At 38.2% G+C, this 22,628-nt stretch overlaps 1 protein-coding gene across 2 annotated transcripts in view; it reads right to left on the bottom strand.

Moving 5' to 3' along the window:
- Positions 1-2,446: 2,446 nt before the first annotated feature.
- The window catches only part of LOC131427087 (FMRFamide receptor), a 216,684-nt gene continuing 196,502 nt past the window's right edge, over positions 2,447-22,628 (bottom strand). For both annotated transcript variants that reach the window (XM_058590007.1, XM_058590008.1), the window contains exon 4: positions 2,447-12,617. In XM_058590007.1, the coding sequence (XP_058445990.1) occupies positions 10,646-12,052 (1,407 nt within the window). In that variant the 5' untranslated portion in view covers positions 12,053-12,617 and the 3' untranslated portion in view covers positions 2,447-10,645. The remainder of the gene's footprint in view (positions 12,618-22,628) is intronic.

Genomic DNA, 22,628 nt, shown 5'->3' with positions numbered 1-22,628 from the left:
ACAAACTAGGACTCAAATGAAAGGTCTTATGGTCCCATACAAAATTCCTGAATATTATTTGGATCCGATTTCCGGTTCCGGAGTTATGGGGTAAAATGGGGGTAAAAAGAAAATATGTGTTCTAACTTTTTTCATAGATGACGCGACCGATTTTTACAAACTCATTCTCATATTGAAAGACTATGCAATCACTGTGAAAACACTTTTCCGAGGCCTGGAGGGCAGAATGTCATATACCATTCGACTCAGCTCGATGAACTGAGCAAATGTCTGTGTGTGTGTTTCCGTCCATGTATGTGAATGTGTGTAGATATGTAAAAAAATATGCATATCACTTTTCTCGGAGATGTCTGAACCGATTTTCACAAACTGAGATTCAAATGAAAGGTTTTATGGTCCCATAGCCCGGTATTAAATTTCATTTGGATCTGACGTTCGGTTCCGGAGTTACAGAGTAATATGTAAAAATTAGAGAAAAAGTGTGCATTCATTTTTTTTTATTGAAAAGATTTTTTTTCATTCAGGCCTATTCATGTACAAGCTTTACGTGGCCGATTGAGCTGAGTTTTTAGATAATTTTATATTATTATTGTCATAGGTAACAAGTGATTTGAATGGAATTCTTATATCTTGACCGAAAATCACATAAGAAGGTATAGCCTTCTTCAAGTGTATGCGTAATAAACGTACGCCATTTAGAATACCGGAGAAAAAATTCTTCCTTTTTTCTTTTTCGATAGAGAGAATTTCTCCGTATTTGGACATAGTTTTGCGAATATAAGAATCGGTGACGCTTGAGGGAAGATCATGCACACGCACTTCTATAGCACTATCATCCATATATACTGGAATGTTGTACCTAATGTTTTCGTGCTCCACATAGTGCACATTGTTATTGTCTTTTGCGAATTGAATTGCATCCAACTCTTTATAAAACTGGATGTAAATAACATTATTTGTCTTATTGCATTGAAGTAAATGCACACGTTTGATGTCAAGATGCATTTGCTCCTTAAGCAAACCTTCAAGTTCTCGTATTGAAGGTCGAATTTTGCACTGCCTGAAGTCAACAACAATTGTATTCTTTCGTGTCGGCGGTAGCTTTTGTTCGTTTGGTTCACCAATTTTCGAGGTCGTTCTATTGTTCACTACACAATACTGTACTTGGTTTCTTCCGTACCGAACGTAAGCGGTTTTGTTTTATCGACTGACTTGGATGAGATGTGAAAGCGAACTGCATTCAATTTTCTCTGAAACAGCTCAACCGATGTTCACAAACTAAGACTCAAATCTTATGGTTTTCTAAAAATTTCTAGAACATTTAATTCAAATCCAACTTCCGGTTCCGAAACTAAAGCGTGATAAGTGGAAAATTACCAATTTCATTAGTATTTTTTTACGAACGATGGTCAAAAACTGGTGCAAATCCCAGAAAACTGTCTGACAAATTCTTCTAGTTTGCAGAGCTTGCTAGTTGGTGGCTATAAAACAATAACTCGGCACTACTTTCCTGTTCCGGAAGCACCGAAAGTGGTGAAGAAAAAATCCAAAAATAGAACTCACATCCAGGGCCGGTGAAACATGTTAAGCCCAGGTGGGTAATTTTTCGTACCGGGGGAAATGATTCACAATTTTCAAGTATTCCTAAATTCGAATGGAAATGTTATTTATCCTTTGAAAGCGCAAGGTCGACTTTTTTATAATATTTTCTACTCTTTTCTTTTTTTTAACGACTGAGTATCAGTGCTGTAAAACTTCATTCAATTCAATTGAAACTGAATGTGGAACACATTGACGATCTCTCGAATGCAGTAAACTTCACTCTCTGACACACACAATGTTTGCTGACGGTCCGAACGGGCAGCATTCAGTCATCAATCGTTTCTCTTCAATCGAGGCTCAGTTTAACCACCGTCAGTTGATCTCTTGAAGTAACAAAATATCTCATTCAATAGTGTGAGAGCGGCCTTCAAATGAGGTTCATGTAAACATTCCAATTGGTTCAAGATAATAGATGAAAGACAAACCAGATTGCTGAAATATCAATCACAGAATACACATAAATTAATTGTTTCCTCCTTTAGTTTTCATTTTTAATACTTTACTTCATTTATAATTCTATTCGTTCGAATCTGCTTACTACCAAGAGCGAAGACAATGAAGCAGCTAGACTACTTGCCACTTGAAACTGAGCAAGCAAAACTTCAAATGACTAGGTACGATTATTCAACTGACGATGAATTCTGGGAGCTTCACTTGAAAATGGCAGCCAAAGTCAAATGAATTAGTAGGGATATGCTGACGGTCGGCGGCCATAAATTTCATTTTCATCTTATATTATTCGATTGAAAATGAAATTTTACCGCACTGCTGAGTATAGTAGTCAATATATTTGAGTACTATCATTCTATAATTTTCATTTTCTGTTTCTACAAAAAAAAAGGTCTCTGGTTAGGTGAATATCGCAAAAAGAATATAATAATTTCTTTCGATTATATAACTTTGCATGAAACGCGTAAATTCGAAGCTTGAAGCATTTCGGTTTTTTGCCTTAAAACAAAATTGCTCATTCAAGCGATAAATACAACATAAAACTACTATGGAGTTCAATGATTTGTTTAGTCTTGCTAAGATAGGAAGCTAGTTTTAAGTTTAATCGGTATCTAACGTGGAAAACTGATTGGAAAAATGACATAAGAATACAACTGTCAAATGAAAACAACGAAAAAGCTACTGTAGAATCACTACTCGAACTCGTAGCTAGCTGCTATCTGGGGAAATTGGTTTGCCAATTAAGTTACTCTGCATGTGAAAACACATTAAGAAACCTTTTGCCATCAGACAGTGATTGAAAATTTCGTTTTGGTTTCTTTCGGATTGTTCGAACTGTTGATTGTTGAGAACTGTTGAACTCAACTAATGTCTAAAAAAATTACTAGCATTTGTTTTAAATATTGTCTTTTGTGTTCCGTATAAACTTATTTGAGTCTGCGAATTTTTTATATTAATTCTTTGAGAATATTGGGTTACCCTGTTAGTTTGTTGGGGTTGATGATGAAAGATGCTGAACTCGTTCAGCCAGTACTCCGTGATCGAGATCTTTATCTCGGATACTAAGAAACAGTCGAGTTTCGATCAAAATGTGTCTCGTGCATCGAGCGGCGCATAAAACAAATCCATAAACTCAAAATGTGTGAGATTAGATATACTGAGATGGTTAACACTTAACAGGAAGTGCTTTTACGAACTTACGCGAAAATCTGGCCATGAATAAGATTTTCAGATAGGGAAATCCGAAAACACAACAGGTAGCTGTAAAAATCATGACGTTCGTTTTTAGATGCTCGAGGTATAATTAACATCGACTGTCTTGCAAAGGAAAGAACCATCATATTTTGAAAAGGAAAGAATCATGATTATTGCATTGAGTTACGGATGCACTTGAAGTGCGAAAAGTGATAAAACGGCCTCATACGAAGAAGAAAAAATCATTTTTAACAGAGACAATGCACCGTGCCACAAATCTATGAAAACAATTGCCAAATTTAATATATTGGGCTAGAATCTATTTCCTCATCCACCATATTCTCAAGAGTCTAGCACCCAAAGACTAATTATTCTTTGCTGATCTCAAAAACATAATCCAGGGCCTATATTCATTCTAGAATCATGGTGAATCAAATGAAGCCTATTTCCATTCTTTAAGCATGGCATCGAACAGTAAAAAAGTGTTAGAATGATTATATTGCATTCGAAGGTGATTACGTGGATGAATAAAAAAGATTCTTGCACAGTTAGTTCCTGGACTTTTTAAACGATGTGTTAGCAATCTTCTCTACGGAAGTATCGAACCGCAAAGAGTGCAAGTCGATTCGATACTGATTCGGGTTTTGTGTGAGTGAATGCAAACGCACTCATTGAAGAGCAGAAATTTTATAGAAACTGTGAACTTGTGTATACGAAACTGTCGTATCTGTTATAAGGAATCATGTCAATGGTTCGAGAAACAAGGAAAATTAGGGATGGTTAATTACTAATTGAATTTTCGATCACCAATTATCTAAAATATGTAAGTTTATCTACTCGAATCGATGTGTAGGAATGTTGTCAAGAATAGTCAATATAGATTTTTATATTGACTATTATAGATTGTGAAGAACTCACGAAAATGCTGCCGCAAGCAGAAAGTGACAACCTCGGCTAACTTTTCTATTGCCGGATCGAAAAGTAAATGGTAACAGACCTTTATCGGTACTTTCCGGTATACAAGAGACTCGAGTGATTTGCATTGATGAGTTGCTTAAGTTAAATTACTGAAAGATTTCTGCTTGCTAAAATGATCCTTGTCACGTCTCACCTTTCTGTTGTATATATTCACATACTTGCTCTACCTTGAGTATTAGCATTCTGTAATTTTGATTTTATTTCTTATTCCGAGTTACAATAAAAATATTCTTATTGTTATAAATAATACCAATATTAACACTGTTATTCGATCGAAATTTCAGCTGGGTAATTGCCCATTTTAGAATTTTTCGCGTGGGTAGTACTACCCACCGTACCTACCTCTTTCACCGGCCCTGCTCACATCGATTTCTCTGCGATGCTTGAACCGATTTTCACAAATCATGATTTGAATTGAAGCTCATATTATCATTAAAGCTACTGTGAAATTTCATCCGGATCCGACTTCCGGTCTCGCAGTTACAGGGCGATGAGTGTCAAAGTTTTCAGATCGCCATATATAATGACAATTGTACCACACCGAAAGAAGAAGAAAACACAAAACAAACGATGCGTGCTTTGTTCTATTTCGTACACGCTGTAAAGAAAACGAAACGGTTACGGATGTCTGCTGCTAGTGTGTAATATTGGTAAAAGACGGTGCTGCGGTTGATAAAAATTATAGCTATTTTATGATCAGTACAACCGAAAGAATAAACGAATGTCAATGAATTCAAATTTATTTGAAAAAATATGAAATTTTCACATCCGGTAGTGCAGCAATACCGTGCCGATGGTTCAATGATGCCACTAATAAAAATTTAAGTTATAATCCTACTACATGTTTTATGCTGTTTAGCTTGACTTACATATGCAGAAGTTTGTTAGATTTCGTTTAATTGATTTAATGGAAATAGAGCATGAGATAGTTACCCGTAAAAAAATAAACCATTGATTTTACAGCATACACAATTGATTCACAGTTAGATATATGGGTTACAATGCATTTTATTGTATCTTGACAAGATTTTTTTTCATCTCCAACGATTCAATATATTGTTCCTACGATTCTACAATTGAATTTATTGTACACGTGGCGTTTCAAACAATATGCAAACTGTACATTTTATTGTTTTCCAAGAAAACATGTATGAGAAATCTTTATGATTTGAATTGTTACGATACTTAACAACCTATACATTCTATTGTAAAAAGCATTTTCACAATTGATTGAATAGTGTATAACAATACATTAAAATATTTTTCAATGGTCAAAGCAAAATTGTGGCAGCTTTTGTAACAACAAATCGTATTGTTTTTCTACAATATTTTTTATTCGGGTAGTCTAGGTTTAACTAGGTTCAAAACTGTTCCAATTTTTAGGTCATATTTGTTGCTAGCAAATGAACCAACTTCGGCTATTCCGACCATCTCAATCCGGTTTCGGAAGAATTGGAAATGGTGATTAAAAACTGCAAAAGGGTTTCACTCACTTTTCTTCAAGATAGCTAAATCGATTTTCACAAACTTATAGGTTCAAAGGAAACGTCTTACGGTTCCATACGGAATTCCTATATTTGTTGTGGATACTATTTCCGTCTTCGGAACTACAGAGTAAACAGGATTTGTAGAGCTTGTTAAATTAAGTCCGAGCAAACTTTCCTATTTCTATTCAATGAATAGTATTTTTTTGCGAATTCCACAGTAATATTTTTGATGTTATGAGTAATATGAGAATGGCATCATTACACAACTAGGTGAATTAAAACTTGAATGAATTAGAAAGTTGAAAATTATCTATAAACTCCCTCACGTATCCCGGAACGAAGGTTGCACAAATGTGCAAATTTTCCTTATTAGGAGGTATAACAATATTACCTTTGGATTTTCGATAGACTTCTTCGCCTAACGCGGCTCCAACATGCTCCATTTTCCATTCAATAGATATACACAAATCAGTGAACGTAAATTTTCACACAATGTTTTCAAAGCACTGTGAGTAAAACTTGTTGTCAATTTAGAAACTGAGTAGAAGTTACTCAGTCTTCTAAATCAATATTACTCATTTTTTGACATTTGAACTAAACAAGCAAAATTAAGTACAAATTACTCACTTGAGAGTAACATTGTATGAGCGTGTAATAGTAACTGATTTATGACGTTTATGACAGATATAATCGGCCCTCTGTCACGACACCATCTTGATGTGATCAATATCGAAACTTCAAAATCAGCTGATTGCAACGTAAACAAACAGTAATACATTTGTTTTACGCGTTTACCTTGTTTAGTGCACGAAAATTAATGAATTTTTGGTCGACTCTCTCACAATAACTTGTCGGTTTACCTAAAATACAGCAGACAGTGTTTTGGGACATCAAGTGGAGATAATTTTCACAATTTGAGAGTCGCGATGAGTATCAAAACATCGCAGTGTTTGGGGCTCGAAACGCGAGGGGCTCAACGTAATCGGTATACTTTCAAATGGCTGGTGCTCACATACCGGTGTCAGATGGGTGGATATAATCAATGCCTCTCTGAATTCTCGGTTGATTTTTCATTAGGGCGTATGAGCAAGTTACAGTTTCTTTTTGTTTACTTTATCTTCTATTAATTGCTAAGCGGTTTCCACGTTTATCACTCAACTCTTTGCATTAAATGACACCCGAAACTTTCGACTTTCAAACAGAGTAGTGAAATCAAAGAAAATCATTTAAATCACATCACAACAATCGTAAGAGAGAGTGATTAAAGAGAAACTGTCACTTGCTTATACACCCTTATGAAAAATCAACCGAAATTTATTAAACTAGTTTTGTGTGTGTCAGTGTTCATCGGATGACAGTTTCACTCATATCAAATTTTATGATTTTAAGGTACATTTATGACACGTTTGTTCAGGGATACAGGATTTCTTCCTTAATTGTTTAAATGTAATTAACATTAGGAATGTCCAAGGGGCAAATCACTATAAACTTTGTCTGAACTCAAACAAGTTTTACCGGGAGTAAAAAGGTTTAGCAGGGATCTCGCTGGATTAGAATGGGATTAGAAAAAGTTTAGCCGAGATCTGGAAAAGCATTATTTTGACATAAGAAGCCGTCAACGTAGTTTTTGTTTCTTTTCTGTTTTTTCTTTCCTTTTGCAACTGCTCAACGCAGGCATAGACATCATATTAACAATATATCCAGCTCTCACATTTCCCGAACAAATCATTGGCAACATCCTTTTTTGTGAGCATGGTGCCCTCAGGCGAGTCCGCATCGAATCTCGTACACAGAATTAGAGGAAGGAAATATCAAATTCGTGCGCGCCAAATTAACAGCACTGCGCACCTATACAATTGACATGATCTCTAATCAAATAAAATTTTGGAAATGTTTGTGCTAGCTTGGATGTTTGTTCTGTATGAGCATGTAAAAATCTGTATAATACAGATAAATCTGTATAAATGGCATCTCTGTTTGCGAGCTCGAATGACAGATACACTTCAAACAAGATTATGCAAAACTAGGTAGGATTACCTTAAAATTACCCAAACTTATCTAGACTAGTTGGGATCAAAGAGATTAGAGAAGATTATTTTGGAATGAAATGAGTTTATTAGTATGAGATTGTCTAGAGTTCAGAGTCATTTGCCCCTGGGAATGTCCATAATTCTGATGTTCTACCGTAATATTCACTGACATCCAATAAACATAGAACATGGAGGAAATATGAAAGGCTTTTAGAACTGATTTTCGGAACACTAGCACTATTTTTTATGCAACGAAGCTGATTGCTACCAAAAAGGTGATGAATCATCAAATTTTGTTTGTAAATCAATTTCAATGTGTTGATGAGCAAATAAATCATATGAAATTCGCAGCAACGTCCAAGATATTGATCTATTTTCGTTTGACGTGTATACATCTTACTTTGCTATGGGATGTCTTTTCAAAATTTAATAAGTATTTGATCGTGAATATCTCTTAATTTACTAAACGTATCAACATTTTTTTTCTCCATGTCATCAGAGATACGATCTGCAATTTGTGATAGAATTGTCAGTAGCATAAGTTAATCTTATATAGCGCGAATTTGAAGTTTTCTCAAATGATTGATAAGTAAAGAAGGTAAAAATTCAGTGCTACATTCAGTTCAGACCAGAATTCAGGTCCAAAATCCAGATCTAAAACTCGAGTTCCAGAATTCTGGAACTGAATCCGACTTTCACCGGATTTTGGAACCGAAATTTGAAACAGAGATCAGGACCTAGATTACCAACCTGGATTTGGAACTTCTGGGTTTGGATCGGAATGATGAAACTGAATTCTGGAACTGAAACTAAGGTTCAGACTTGACATCAGTATCAAAATTCAGTTGTCTTTTCAGTACTCAGACCTAAAATGAATTCCAGAATTGGTGCAGAACAGAGCTAATAAAAGTCATTTTCATTGACTCAAAATAGACAAAAATGACGAGAAATTAATGTCACTCTCAGCTCCGTTTGCAAACTATGAGAACGAAATCCATATCCAGTCAATAACATAAGCGGAACAGTAGTTTCAAAATTGTGTTCTTTCTTTCTTTGTTTCATTTGCCCTTTCAGTCATTTGCGGCTTTCAGTGAAAATCCCATAGTATGCAGTGTCGATATTCAACCAAAGCTTTGAGAATCGAAAATGACAGAAAAAGGTTTCACAACGACTTTTACCTGTTGGTACTCGAATCTTTATTAGTTTTGGTTCTGAGATGAAATAACTTCGATTTGTCATATTTTAGTCACTCTTTATAGCCGAGCCGTCACAGATTTTCAATACATCGATGAAAGAATGAGAATTGAAATTCTGCTGATGCTCCCTGCAGACGTTAGTTTGGTTTCGTCTTGTCATAGAGGTAAGAGTGACGTTGGCAATGAAACTCTCTCTTTTTTTTTAATGAGAAACGAAAATGCTTCGTCTCTCTTCGTTTGTTCTGGTGTATGGGTCATTTACGAATGTGGCAGTAGAATATTGCTGTTGGATTGGATTCTTTAATTGAGAATGCGTGACAATTTTAAGCTCTGGTGCAGAATTTAGTTCCAGAGTGCAGGTCTAGAGTCTGGATCCAAAAGCGGAATTCAGAACCTAGAGTCTGAAGATTTTTTTAAATGGATTTTATTTTTTTCCGGGTATGATTTCTAGAAATGAACTTCGGAGCTTAATTCTGGATCTGAAAATTAGAATTGAATCCTGGATGGGAATTCTGTAACTAAAATTCAGCTACAGATCAGAGTTCAGGTCCAGATGTCAGTGCTAGGATTCAAGCTCAGAATTCAGTTCCGAACTAGAATCCTGACTTTGAATTCAGTTTCAAAATTCAGTTCCAGAACATAGATTCAGTGATCAGTTCAACAATCCAGATCCAGGAATCAGTTTCAAAATTTAGTTCCTGAGCTCAGGTTCAGAATTCAGTTCCAGTATCTAGTATCAAACTTGATTTCCAGAATTTAGGTCAAAAATACAGTTCTAGCATTCGGCTCCAAATTTCAGTTCCATAATTCCAGGTCCAGAATTCAGGTTCTATTCAGATTTTATTCGTATTCACGTCATCCAGTTACATCTCCTACATTACATACCCACCTTTTTCACTTGAGGAAAGGGGTGAGTTTCTAAATGCTGAACATCTCTCGCGGAACAAACAGAAAAATGTCCAGAAAGTACGAGTTCTTCATCACGAACTCTCCACTGGTATGACCAGTTTTATTTCCAAATAGCCCAACTAGTTTATCTTCTATGAGAAATTTTTCTACAAGTGATTTGGTTCTAGCAGATCAACTTAACATTTGATTTCATTATGCTCATATGCTTTTATTGGAGAAGAGGTCTAACGTCTTTAGAAAGGCCTCCATCTGCAGCGGATTATATTCTATTTCCGATGCCGTGTTCGGTTTCTCACTCCCTTGATTGGTTCTAGTGTAACCGGAGAACAAAATGTGTCAGGTTCCTTTGCGCAACCCTGTATGTTGAAAAATAAAAACCGGAAAGTAAATTCATGTTCAATTTTCTGCCCCAAAGATGTACATGAAAAAAATTAGCAAAATATTCTAATCTGTGTAATTAAGGAATTAATCCAGTATCGAAGTATCGAACATTTGGTGATCAATCAAATACGGCAGCTATGTAGAACAAATCATTCACCTAACGATCGTTTTGTTAGAGCCCTAGCAGTGCGATCCGGTCGACGGTGGTGCCATCAAACGACAAGTTTATTGCCCAGGAATCTCCGCGTCCACACACTCGCAAACACACGACACGCACTCACACTTGCACTCGCACAATCTCAGGTATCGATAATTAAAGCTATAGTAGAGAAGCTAGTTCCTAGCAGAATTTAAACTACCTACAGACCTAGAACTTGTGATCTCCTTCGACATCCTTCGAGGAAATCTTGAGCAGTGGCTAGAAACCGGACGTGGCCATCATGATGCCGTTGCCGTGTTCCCGATCCCAGCACGGGTGAAACATCGACGTACTGCGGGGGATCGGTGCGTTGGGTTGTGCCCGGGGCAGGGTATCCCGTGCCGGATAGTACACGATCGGTCCCGGCGACGGAGCTCGCGTACTGCGGATGGTCGTCCGCGTCGTTCGTATGCTACCGAACGCGCTGTTGCTGATCTTGGTCGTACTGCTGCGGGTCGTGCCGACCCGCTGGAATCGGCCCGAGTTCCGATTGCTTCCTTCCCCGTTGGAAAAGGAACTGTCCTCGTGCAGGAAGCCGTCCGGAGATTCACGACCTAGACGCGACTTACAAAATAACATAAGAAAAATTCGTTTGAACTTTTCACCGAATATGACGTAGATGATGAAATTGACGGACGAATTGATGGTGACCAGCAGGTTGGACGTTTTGACTAGATAATCGTTGATGTCCGAGTAGACGGCTTCCATTATGTTGAGGATCATGGCAGGGAGGTTACACAGAAGGAACACAATGACTACACATATGAGCATGGTGGCTAGGCCAATTTCGCGTTTTTCCGATCGTGACAACCGCTGGCGTTCGCGGTTCGCTTTGCGGACCTGCTGGTAGATCATCGAATTGAAGAATGAGATCGAGCTGAAGGGAAGCAGATAGATGAAGACGGTATACATCCAGTGCACGTAGACCTTGATGTACAGGTCGTGGGTACGAAGTGATGAGGCACTCACACAGTACGCTCCTTCGTATTCCGGGTGGTTGAACGATGACACGGTGACCTCCCAGAAGCGAGGCATATTGTACAGAAGTGAGAACACGATAATCGCTATCACATAGATTCGCGCTCGTCCGTAGGTACAGAGGGCTCGGGCCCGCAACGGGTGACATACGGCGACGTACCGCTCGAGGGTCACTGTCAGTGTCAGATAGACGCTGGCCGTTTGAGCTGTCATGGCCAACGGATAGACCACCGGCGAGATGACCGGATGTATCACATAGTAGTAGTAGAACAGGTAGCCCGTGTACGGGTAGATGGCCGGTATGCCGAACAGCAGCATCGACGTCAGAATCACAACGGTATCACAGCGAGCTAGACCTATCAGCAGATAGTTGATGCTGGAACGCATCTGAGGCCTCGAAAGGATCACCATGGACAGAATGTTTCCTAGGATTCCCAGAAAAGCGACGAAATTCATCACAACGCCACTGATCCAGAACTCGAACAGCGTAGTCTCCGTGTACCACTCCAGCGCATAGTAACAGGTCGACGGGTCGTGGTAGTCCGTTCCGTTGTAGGACACGTTCGTGTAGTTGTCCGCCGAACCGTGCAGAACGTACCGATCGTCGAGAACTATGCTGAAGTTATAATCAGTGTTTGTCATGTTCATTTTCGGTGTTCTATCTAATCTAGTTAAAATCTGCTTCACGTAACCTTGAAACTCGCTAACAACTGGTGCGATAGCCTTAGCTAATCAGAGCTCGTTTTATGTTCACGCTCTCTGCGTCTTTGCCACAGGATGCCCCAGTTCAGTACAAATGAACAGTGTTTTAAAATCACTAGTGCAGTAAATCTCGGCACGGAATGCAACCAGCATCCAGTGGTGCAGTGTCATCTATCTTCCTAGGGTGCTACTTGCCGTACGGCGGCTTCTTCCATGGTTTACCGATGTCGTAGTACTAGCCGAGGTACATGCCACCAAACGCACATGAAATCAAGTTGGCTGGTGCAATCCGGATACGCTGCACTCACGAGGATCATTAACCATGGCCAACTGCTGCTTCGGGTCGTTGTTGTTGTTGTTTTTGCTGCTGCTGCTGTTTCAGTTTGTCGGACTAGTTTTGCTAGAACTTGCTGACGTTGATACGATGGGTCATTGCAGGGGAACTGCATTTTAAACTGCAACCAACTCGAAGAATACAGATAACCTTGCTGCTGTTTAGCTCGTGCACTCTCTGGAAATGAGAAATAGAAACGAGAAAAAAAAGGAAATTAGTTTGATTTTGTTTTTTTTCTTCTGTCCGCTACTACGTGATTGCATTGATTCAGGGTGTGTGGGTGGCAAACGAATCCCGATTAAAAGTGAATGTCAAAAAAAGTGCAAATTTTTGTCATTCCTTTCAGAATAGTAAAATAGTCTTGATTGGTATTGGTTAGGCTGAATTAGGAGCTAAAATAACAATATAAATATAAAAAATTAAGCTCACTAGAAAATTAGTTGACTCCCGACTCCCGTTTCTTGGTTGCTTCTTTCATTCCAATTTATATTGATATTATGTCATCGTACAATTCCAACAATAGAATCTCCAAACATAAAGTTTATACAGACATTCGTTTAGCCGAGCACCAAACATTTCCTGAATGTTTGAAATTGAATGCATTTGAACTTGCATGAGAAGAATTCGAATCGTATCGGCAGGCTCCTCCAAATAATGGTTTCATTGCAGGCCCGTACCCAGGATTTCGTTTCGGGAGGGTTCCAAAGATAAAAAAAATAATGTAACCGAAGATTGCTTATGTACCTAATTTTCGGTGTGCCTTTTACGGATGTTTTTAACAGACACTTTAAACTTTTCCACTGGAACTGTTATTGTATTACATTTCTTTACGTTTACTGTCTTGTTATTCCTGCAACACATGCCTTAGACCCTAAAAATAATTATATATCTGTTTTTGATTTCGGGAGGGGCCCCCCTCTGGGTACGTGACTGTTCCATTGATAGCTCCATTTCAATGATGGAATTTTCTACAGCACTCTTGTCTTGTAACAATAATGCTCCTAGGTTGAACAGAACCAATTCAACTTGGTGAAGAATCTGTCCGACCTCGCAAAAAGATGCTTGTTGGAATTGTTCAACATGTTTTTTGAGCAGAACATTGTTCCACCTGACTGGAGGCAAGTGAAAGTTATCGTCATTCAACAGCCGGGGAAACGGAATAAAGGGACGAGTGATTGCCTTGGATTGCTTTCGCCTGACATCCAAATTGCCTTCGCTCAAAAACATCGAATGACATCTGTATTTTTGGACCTAAAAGGAGCATTTGATTCAGTTTCCATTGATGTTCTTTCAGATAAGCTCCACCAAATAGGACTTCAAGTGGTGTTAAATAATTATTTGCATAACCTTTTGTCAGAGAGGCGTATGCATTTTTCACATGGCGATTTGGCAACATTCAGAATTAGCTACATGGATCTCCCGCAAGGCTCATGCCTCAGTCCGCTTCTTTGGATTTTTTACGTGATTGACATTGACAGCTGTCTAGTAACCCCATGCACACTAAGACAATTGCAGATGATGGCGTGGTTTCAGTTACTAGACCCAAAGCTGTTAACTTGCAAAAACCATTGCAAGATACCTTAGCTAACTTGTCCGTTTGGGCTGTTCATCTTGGTATCAAATTCTCTGCGGAGAAAACAGAGCTGATCGTCTTTTCAAGAAAGCATGATCTTGAGCAGCTTCTGCTTCATATGATGGTAAGAATGACCGCGCAGATTTTGACTTTCAAATACCTTGGGGTGTGGTTTGATTCTAAATGCACGTGGAGAGGACACATAAGGTATCTGATAACAAAATGCCAACAAAGAGTAAATTTTCAAATTCAACAGTAATGTTTCGGTCTCATTTAGGCTTCAATAGTCGGAGTATCGTGATGTCATATCTCAACTAATACATTCTTTGCGTGCCCAAGGTAGACTATCCTATTTATTTAAAAGATATTTTATTCAGGCCTATTTGCGTACAAGCTTTACGTGGCCGATTTAGCTGAGTTTTTAGATAATTTTTTTTTGCATTGGATCTCGTTGTCACCCTTTTTCTAGGGGGAGAGGAGCGTCCATTTTCCTCCTGCGAGGATTGAGGGGCAGTTTGTTCGTGGTTCGTCTCGTCATCCATTGCCGTGGTATTGTTGTTGATTTCGTTGCTAGTTGCTGTAGATGCGCCTTGTTGTACATTGTTTGCAGTTGCTGGTTGGTTGGATGGTAAGCTGTTAACTGCAGCTGGTGTACTTTGTTCTATGGAGGTTACGTTGGATGTTTTCGTTGAAGGGTGACTGTCACAGGTGTACTGGGGTTGCTTGGGGTTGGTGTGAAGGAAACACCGTTGTCCTTTGGTGTGGTTGTCTCCTTGTCCAGTTTATCACATGGCTTACCGTAGTGAACAGCTTTTTGGCAATATTGACATGTGGCCATCTGATTGTCATAGGTAACAAGTGATTTGCACGGTATTCTTGTATCCTGAACGAATGTCACATAAGAAGGTATAGGCCTCCTCAAGCGCATGCGTAACAAACGTACGCCATTTAGAATACCGGGGAAAAAATCTTCCACTTTTCTTTTTCGATAGAGAGAATCTCCCCGTATTGGGACATGGTATGGCGAATATAAGGATCAATGACGCTTGAGGGAAGATCATGCACACGCACTTCTATAGCACTATCTTCCATATATACTAGAGTGTTGTACTTGATATTTTCATGCTCCACATAATGCACATTATTATTGTCTTTAGCGAATTGAATTGCATTCAACTCTTTATAGAACTGGATGTAAACAACATTATTTGTCTTATTGCATTGAAGTAAATGCACACGTTTAATGTCAAGATGCATTTGCTCCTTAAGCAAACCTTCAAGTTCTCGTATCGAAGGACGAATTTTCCACTGCCTGAAGTCAACAACAATTGTATTCTTTCACGTCGGCGGTATCTTTTGTTCGTTTGGTTCACTCATTTTCGAGGTCTATTGTTCACTACACAATACTGTACTTGGTTTCCTCTGTTCCCAACGTAAGCGGTTTTGTTTTATCGACTGACTTGGATGAGATGTAAACCCGAACTGGCTGTGACTATCCTATGTTTCACTTCGAGACATTCTGGTTTGTAGTGACCTTCCATATATGAAACTTCTTCATCATTTCATTACGACCATTGGAGTTTCAATTTAATTTTTATTTCTTTCTATGATAGGCTCCTTCCTCTTCCATTAAATAAACCAATAGGCAGCAATCTTACTTTGAATAAAAAAATATAAACAAACCTGAAATAGTTATATGATCATGAACAGTATATACAAAAATTAAAGTTTTTTTTTCTTGAAGGTCTGAGGCCAGTGTGTTTTAGGATGTTTTAGATGTGAAAATTCCAGAATGATCCATTGACTCTAGCGGTCGGGAAAGTATTTTTTCTGAAGGAAGAATTGCATAGCTGAAAACGCCGTATTTCAACTTGTTCATTGAATATCTCCAAAAGCATGTATCAAAAATCTACCCTGACATTGTCTAGATTATTTAATTTCGAAGCGATTGATGCATAAAAACAAAGGTGTTTTCGCGATAAAAATGAGGTGAATGTTATTTTTGTGAAGGTAAGTCGATTTCTATAGACGTGCCATTTTTTCTGCTCTTGTTTCATGGTGACGTAACGAAACATGAGCGAGAAATAAAATCGGCTCAGAAAGGCTGCCAAACAAGCGATAGTTTTATTGGATTTTAAGTGATGTAGTTAAACTTGTAACCGAAAATATCGAAACTTTTTTGGTCACCCGGCCCATCGAGAGTCATTTTGCACATATGCGAGAGAGCATGAAGAGAAATACAATACGCACAGCGAGACACGTGGTTATACGCGAACTACAGGCCTCAGCCTTTAATGTAAGTTATAGCAGCTAACCGTTTGATAAGGACAGCGTTTTGAGTAGATTAACTGATGAATACCGAAATGAGGAGTGTATCGAAAAATAGTTAGCAACATTGATTATTGAATAAAAAAGCGAAAAAAACATATTTTGACATCAGTTTTCGATATATTGTAGAAAAATTACATTTTTATGCATTTCACTGATTTTGTTGAAGAAAATCCTAGTTTCTGTGAAACACTCGCACTTTGGACTTGACATTCTTCATTAAATTCTGCACAGTTATTTTTGTGACTTTCCTGGTGGCAGCTGTCCAGTTTTTTTTTAACTCTTGCATGTTTTGGGACACTGTACCTTCCTTCTGAAAGTGCCGCTTGACAATTGCCCAATACCTTTCAATTGGCCGAAGATCCGGGCAGTTCGGTGGGTTGATGATCTTTTCCACGAATTGTACATCATATTTGACAACCACTGTAGAACGAAGTTGGCGTAGTGGGCTGAAGCCAAATCCGGCCAGAAGAGAGGAGGAGCCTTATGCTTTCTGTACAGTGGCAGCATTCTCTTCTTCAAACATTCTTCCTCGTACACCTTGGCGTTAATTGTGCCCTTCGTGAAGAAAATCGACGACTGCATTTCGTCGTCGATCAGGATGCATCCGTCTTTATTCTGTAGAATCCGGTTATACAGTTTTCGCGCTCTTGTTTTGGCCTGAACTTGCTGTACCAGGGACTTTTCCGGCACCTTCTGTTTCTTGTACGTTTTCAGGGAGTTCCGAACTTTGATCCGTTGACTCATCCAGATGCTGGTGTTGAACTGCTTGGTCAAATCCCGCGTCGACGCCGATGGGTTTTTCCTGATGTACTCAACCACTTTTAAGTCCCGGCCGGGCTGGCTGGGACCCGTTTTCCTACCGAATCGGGGCAAATCCTTCATGGAAAGGGTCTTACCGAACTTCTCGATAATATTTTTGACACTGGTGTGGTGCACTTTCACCCGTTTTGCAATTTCGTTGTACGTGACACCACTTTCTGAGCACCAAGTGTGCAGAATCTTCTTTCGCGTTTCCGGATCAATTTGACTCATCATTGAAACGATAAACCGTACCGAAACCAATCGATTGCGCAGCTGTTATTGACATAAAGGGTGATTTTTTAAGAGCTTGAGAACTTTTTTAAACAATAAAACGCATAAAATTTGCAAAATCTCATCGGTTCTTTATTTTAAACGTTAGATTGGTACATGACATTTACTTTTTGAAGATAATTTCATTTAAATGTTGACCGCGGCTGCGTCTTAGGTGGTCCATTCGGAAAGTCCAATTTTGGGCAACTTTTTCGAGCATTTCGGCCGGAATAGCCCGAATTTCTTCGGAAATGTTGTCTTCCAAAGCTGGAATAGTTACTGGCTTATTTCTGTAGACTTTAGACTTGACGTAGCCCCACAAAAAATAGTCTAAAGGCGTCAAATCGCATGATCTTGGTGGCCAACTTACCGGTCCATTTCTTGAGATGAATTGTTCTCCGAAGTTTTCCCTCAAAATGGCCATAGAATCGCGAGCTGTGTGGCATGTAGCGCCATCTTGTTGAAACCACATGTCAACCAAGTTCAGTTCTTCCATTTTTGGCAACAAAAAGTTTGTTAGCATCGAACGATAGCGATCGCCATTCACTGTAACGTTGCGTCCAACAGCATCTTTGAAAAAATACGGTCCAATGATTCCACCAGCGTACAAACCACACCAAACAGTGCATTTTTCGGGATGCATGGGCAGTTCTTGAACGGCTTCTGGTTGCTCTTCACTCCAAATGCGGCAATTTTGCTTATTTACGTAGCCATTCAACCAGAAATGAGCCTCATCGCTGAACAAAATTTGTCGATAAAAAAGCGGATTTTCTGCCAACTTTTCTAGGGCCCATTCACTGATTTGCAAGCGTTGCTCGTTAGTAAGTCTATTCATGATGAAATGTCAGAGCATACTGAGCAAATAATAATGCATGAAAATCATAACCTCAAAAAATCTGAGCAAATAATAATGCATGAAAATCCTAACCTCAAAAAAATCACCTTTTATAAACAAACATGTCACCGCAGAACACGCTGCAAAAAATTAAGCCATTTCAGAGTAATAACTGTTTGAATGTTGCTAACTACTTATCGATACACTCCTTACTTACATTCCAGATAATTACTTGTAGCAATATGTTTTATTAACTATCCACCGTTGTGACTGTATTCGAAATATATTAGGTTTTAAGTACTATATATGATGGATGCTATATCGATGAAAAGCTTATGTTAATTGCCTTATGAAATAAACGTGTTTATCAAAATAAAAACTCCCAATCAATAAGGTATCAATAGAGCGGCATTAGATTTTCATTGATTACTGATAAATGTTAAAATTTCTGAAATAGTGAAGGATGCCCGATTGACGGAAGAAGAACGGAGAATTATAAGGTTGATTAAAGAAGAGGGCCTCCATTGCAATTTGTAGATCTGGGAAAGTGGTGCGGAATTCCTTAGAAAAAAAAGATTCAAAATATAGTATTAAACATCTCAACAAATGCGTATTAAAGTTTCTTCAAGGCTGACAAGCAAAATTTAAATTTCATCCGCTTTTCATTATCCTTAAGTTTAACCTCGTACAATAAATGATCAATTTTTATTTTGAAAAAAATATCATTTTTTATCATAATTTGAAAAAAAAATTTGTGGATAGCTTATTTTCGATACACTCCTTATGTCACTACAATGAATCAATGTTTTTTGTCTAAATACTATTCACTCGTTTATTTTGAAGTAGATAATTCCATTTAGAAAAATCTGTTTTAATCCGCCTAGTGGTGTAATGATGCCTTTCTCATATCAATCATACTATCATATATAATACTGTGGTATTCTTCAAAATAATTTTCTTCGATTCTTGAAAGAATAACCGAAATCGCTTTGTTTGGTCGTCTACTGATAGAAACTATCAATTGGAGAAGATTTGAGGTCGATTTTGAATATTTTTTACGGGTTCTAGCCCTGTTCAGTGATGGTATAAAATTTGTAACACACTTTACCCTATATTTCCGGATCCGGAAGTCGGATTCGGATGAAATTTCAGAATTCCGTATGGGACCACAGGGCCTTTCATTTGAACCTAAGTTTGTGAAAATCGGAGGCGCCATCCATGAGAAAAGCTAGAAAACACATTTTCATTTTTTTGCAAATTTTTTCCAATAACTCCAGAACTAAAAATCAGATCAAAATGAAATTCAGGAATTTATTATTACCTCATAATTCCGGAACCGGAAGTCGGATCCAAATAATATTCAGGAATTTTGCATGGGGCCACAAGACCTTTCATTTGAATATAAGTTTGTAAAAATCGGTTCAGCCATCTCCGAGAAAAAACGTTACATACACACATACGCACACAGACATTTTGCTCAGTTCGTCGAGCTGAGTCGAATGGTATATGAAACTCGGCCCTCCGGGTCTCGGTTCAAAAGTCGGGTTTCACATTGATTGCATAACCTTTCTATATGAGAAAGGCATAAATAAGATTAATAACTATTTATGCAAAATTCGTACCATATTTATGAGGTTCTCACAAGTGTATGATAATCAAATAGATTATATATGCTATAAAAAAAAATTTCAAGTGCATTTGGGGTTAAGCCACGAAATAAATTCTTGCTCACCGCACTTCTTAGAGAACATGCTATACACAAAAATTGTCTTTCGGTGTTCAGTCATCACTTTTACAGTAGCTGTTAAAAAAAACTCGGTGAAGCGAGAAAAATATTACGGAACATTGGCTCTCATTTTACCGACATGGAACAAAAATTGATAGAAAATGAACAATTTGCAATGATAGCAAAATTAAATATTGTTAAATGATACTGATTTGCGCTTCCCTTCTACTCGGGTACGGAACCGGAATCGGAACCTACGAGTGAAATGGTACCGGAATAAGCCGGAATGATACTAAAACAGTTTTCCTTCTGGTCGGCAGCAGCCGCGACCGATTTGCCCAACCAATATGGCCGGAGCCGGAGGAGTAAAACACTTTTAACGATTACTCCCGCGGGCGGAGTCGTCGGTAATAATTAGCTTTTACGACTCGCACATGCCAACAATCTGAATATCCGTCCGTTAACGACCGAGTACTAGCCGGGTAGGTCCGAAATGGGTCGTTGAAATGGGAAGTCGAAAATCTGTTGGTTGGAAGCATTTTTTTTTATTTAGTAACTTTTACCTTCGGAAGAAATTTATGACCCGGATAAATTTTACGCTTCGAATAAGCGTTGGAATAACCAAAGTCAGCTTTTGTTGAACTTCCGGCTCAGTTATTCAATATGTATTCAAAATTTTAGCCATTCTTTTTGTTAGATTAAGAATTGCAATGGCAAACGCTGCGGAGAAATAACAGTTACGCCAGTTGGGTAAACTTCTGTGCCCATCGAAACTTCCACATGCTGGCCGGTTTCCGGTTACGAGGAAAAAGCACAGCACAGAATGGAAACAAAACGAAAAAGTTTTCCCATCCGATGCCTAATGACGTGCGGAGGAACGTGGGATGAAAGTCGATTTAATTAAAGTAGTACAAGAACTGTTGCCATTAGAAAATTTCGATTTCCGATTTGTATTCCCACCCGAGCGAATCGAAACTATTGGCAGGAGGGGTGGGGGTCGACCGAACCCACCGAACAAAAACAGCCTGATAGTGAGGCGGAGGATGATTTTCCCGACCCCGACCCGGCACCCGTACTCGAAGTTGTTGAAACAAGCTTAAGTTGAAATATTGTTCGATATTCATGGGAAATTTTAATTGGATTGTTGTAACTCGTCAAGCTGTATCGTGTCCAGATCCGATTGTGGCCAATTGAAAATTATTTCCAGTGCAACGTTTCGAAACTGATAACATCTGCTGGGAATGTGATGTGATTTATGGTGAAGTTTCCTGGGTTGTTTTGAACTTTGTGTTCCTCATAACATTATGAAATCACTTTAGAGTTTATAATTTGAATCATCTGGGGTCTGTTTATAGTCGTGGAGCTATTGCTCTTTCCTACTTGTCTACTCTGATCTGTTTCAGGAACATTTTCAGTCATCCAAGAACTACAGTGAATCGCGAGTTTGGAGCATGAAGATTTAGATTTTGAATGCACTTCGTTATTCTGGTAGATCTTAAAGCCTGAGCTCCAGGTAGTTTTTGGAATATTCACAATAAGCAAATGATTTCCAAGTAGCACGAACATGAACCGTGCACAATGATCTTGATAGTTCACTTTGTTACCATGGTAGATCTTAAGGCCTATACTCCAAGTAGTATTTGGATGAACAAGTTCACTACCTCATAACTCATCACAATGATCCAATTAATTGAATGTGATACCACGAGTATGGACCACAAAAAAGAAACTTACTAATGTCATCGGTTTCGTTGGTAGACCTCAAGGCCTACATTCCAAGGAGGTTTTGGGTGTATAAGAACTTCCGCAGACATTACCACAGTATGTCATTTTGCTGAATATAGTACTACGAGTACTAGGGTAAGGGCTCCCTATTTCATCTCATTTTTTAAGGACGTTACCTTAAAAACCTTATTGCATTATTACACTGTCAGGTTCAAAATGTCAGAACTTTCCTTAAAAAATGCCTAATGCCAACTATGAGACAACACACGATATTTTTAGCAACAGTTTGGAAATATTAGACGTTTCAAATCACATGTTAAAACGGAAATCTTTTGTGTAAATATTTGATAATGAACACTGCTAAACATTTATACTAAAATTTTAAACCAATTTGAACTGATTCATTTTATTAGTGACAACAAATAGAGCAGATACATATTTTCTATGAAAATATCTGGCATCTCTGTGCGCAGCCGATGAAACACACATACTTAACAGTGTTATGGTGACGTATAGCGGAGAGAAACCAGTGCTACTAGATTTGCCACAATGGATATTTCATTAGTATTTAATACGCTCCTTCTGGTAATATTCGAAGCCGAAACAGTTTTATTGAAATATAATGGTGAATGGTTTCAACTTCGATTCCCGAGCTTTCAATAACTTTAGTATTGAAAGAAGGTAAAATTCGATGTTTAATTTGCCGTTGGGCGAAATTGGGAACTTCACCACCCATTCCAGTAAACCTGTCAAATCGATGAACCACATAATGTGGATTACTTTTCAATTTGACATTTGGTTTAAGAAAAGTTTCTGTCACAATGGAAATATGAGTTTTGTGAACTTTGAAAAAATATAAAATTCATCTTCACTCGATTTTAAAGATCGAGCATTCCAATTTAAAATATTCAAATAATTATTTAACAT

Source organism: Malaya genurostris, chromosome 2, assembly GCF_030247185.1.
Source record: "Malaya genurostris strain Urasoe2022 chromosome 2, Malgen_1.1, whole genome shotgun sequence".
Classification (NCBI taxonomy): Eukaryota; Metazoa; Arthropoda; class Insecta; order Diptera; family Culicidae; genus Malaya; species Malaya genurostris.
The sequence above is the reverse complement of the archived record's forward strand: the minus strand, read 5'-3'. Positions and strand labels throughout refer to the sequence as shown.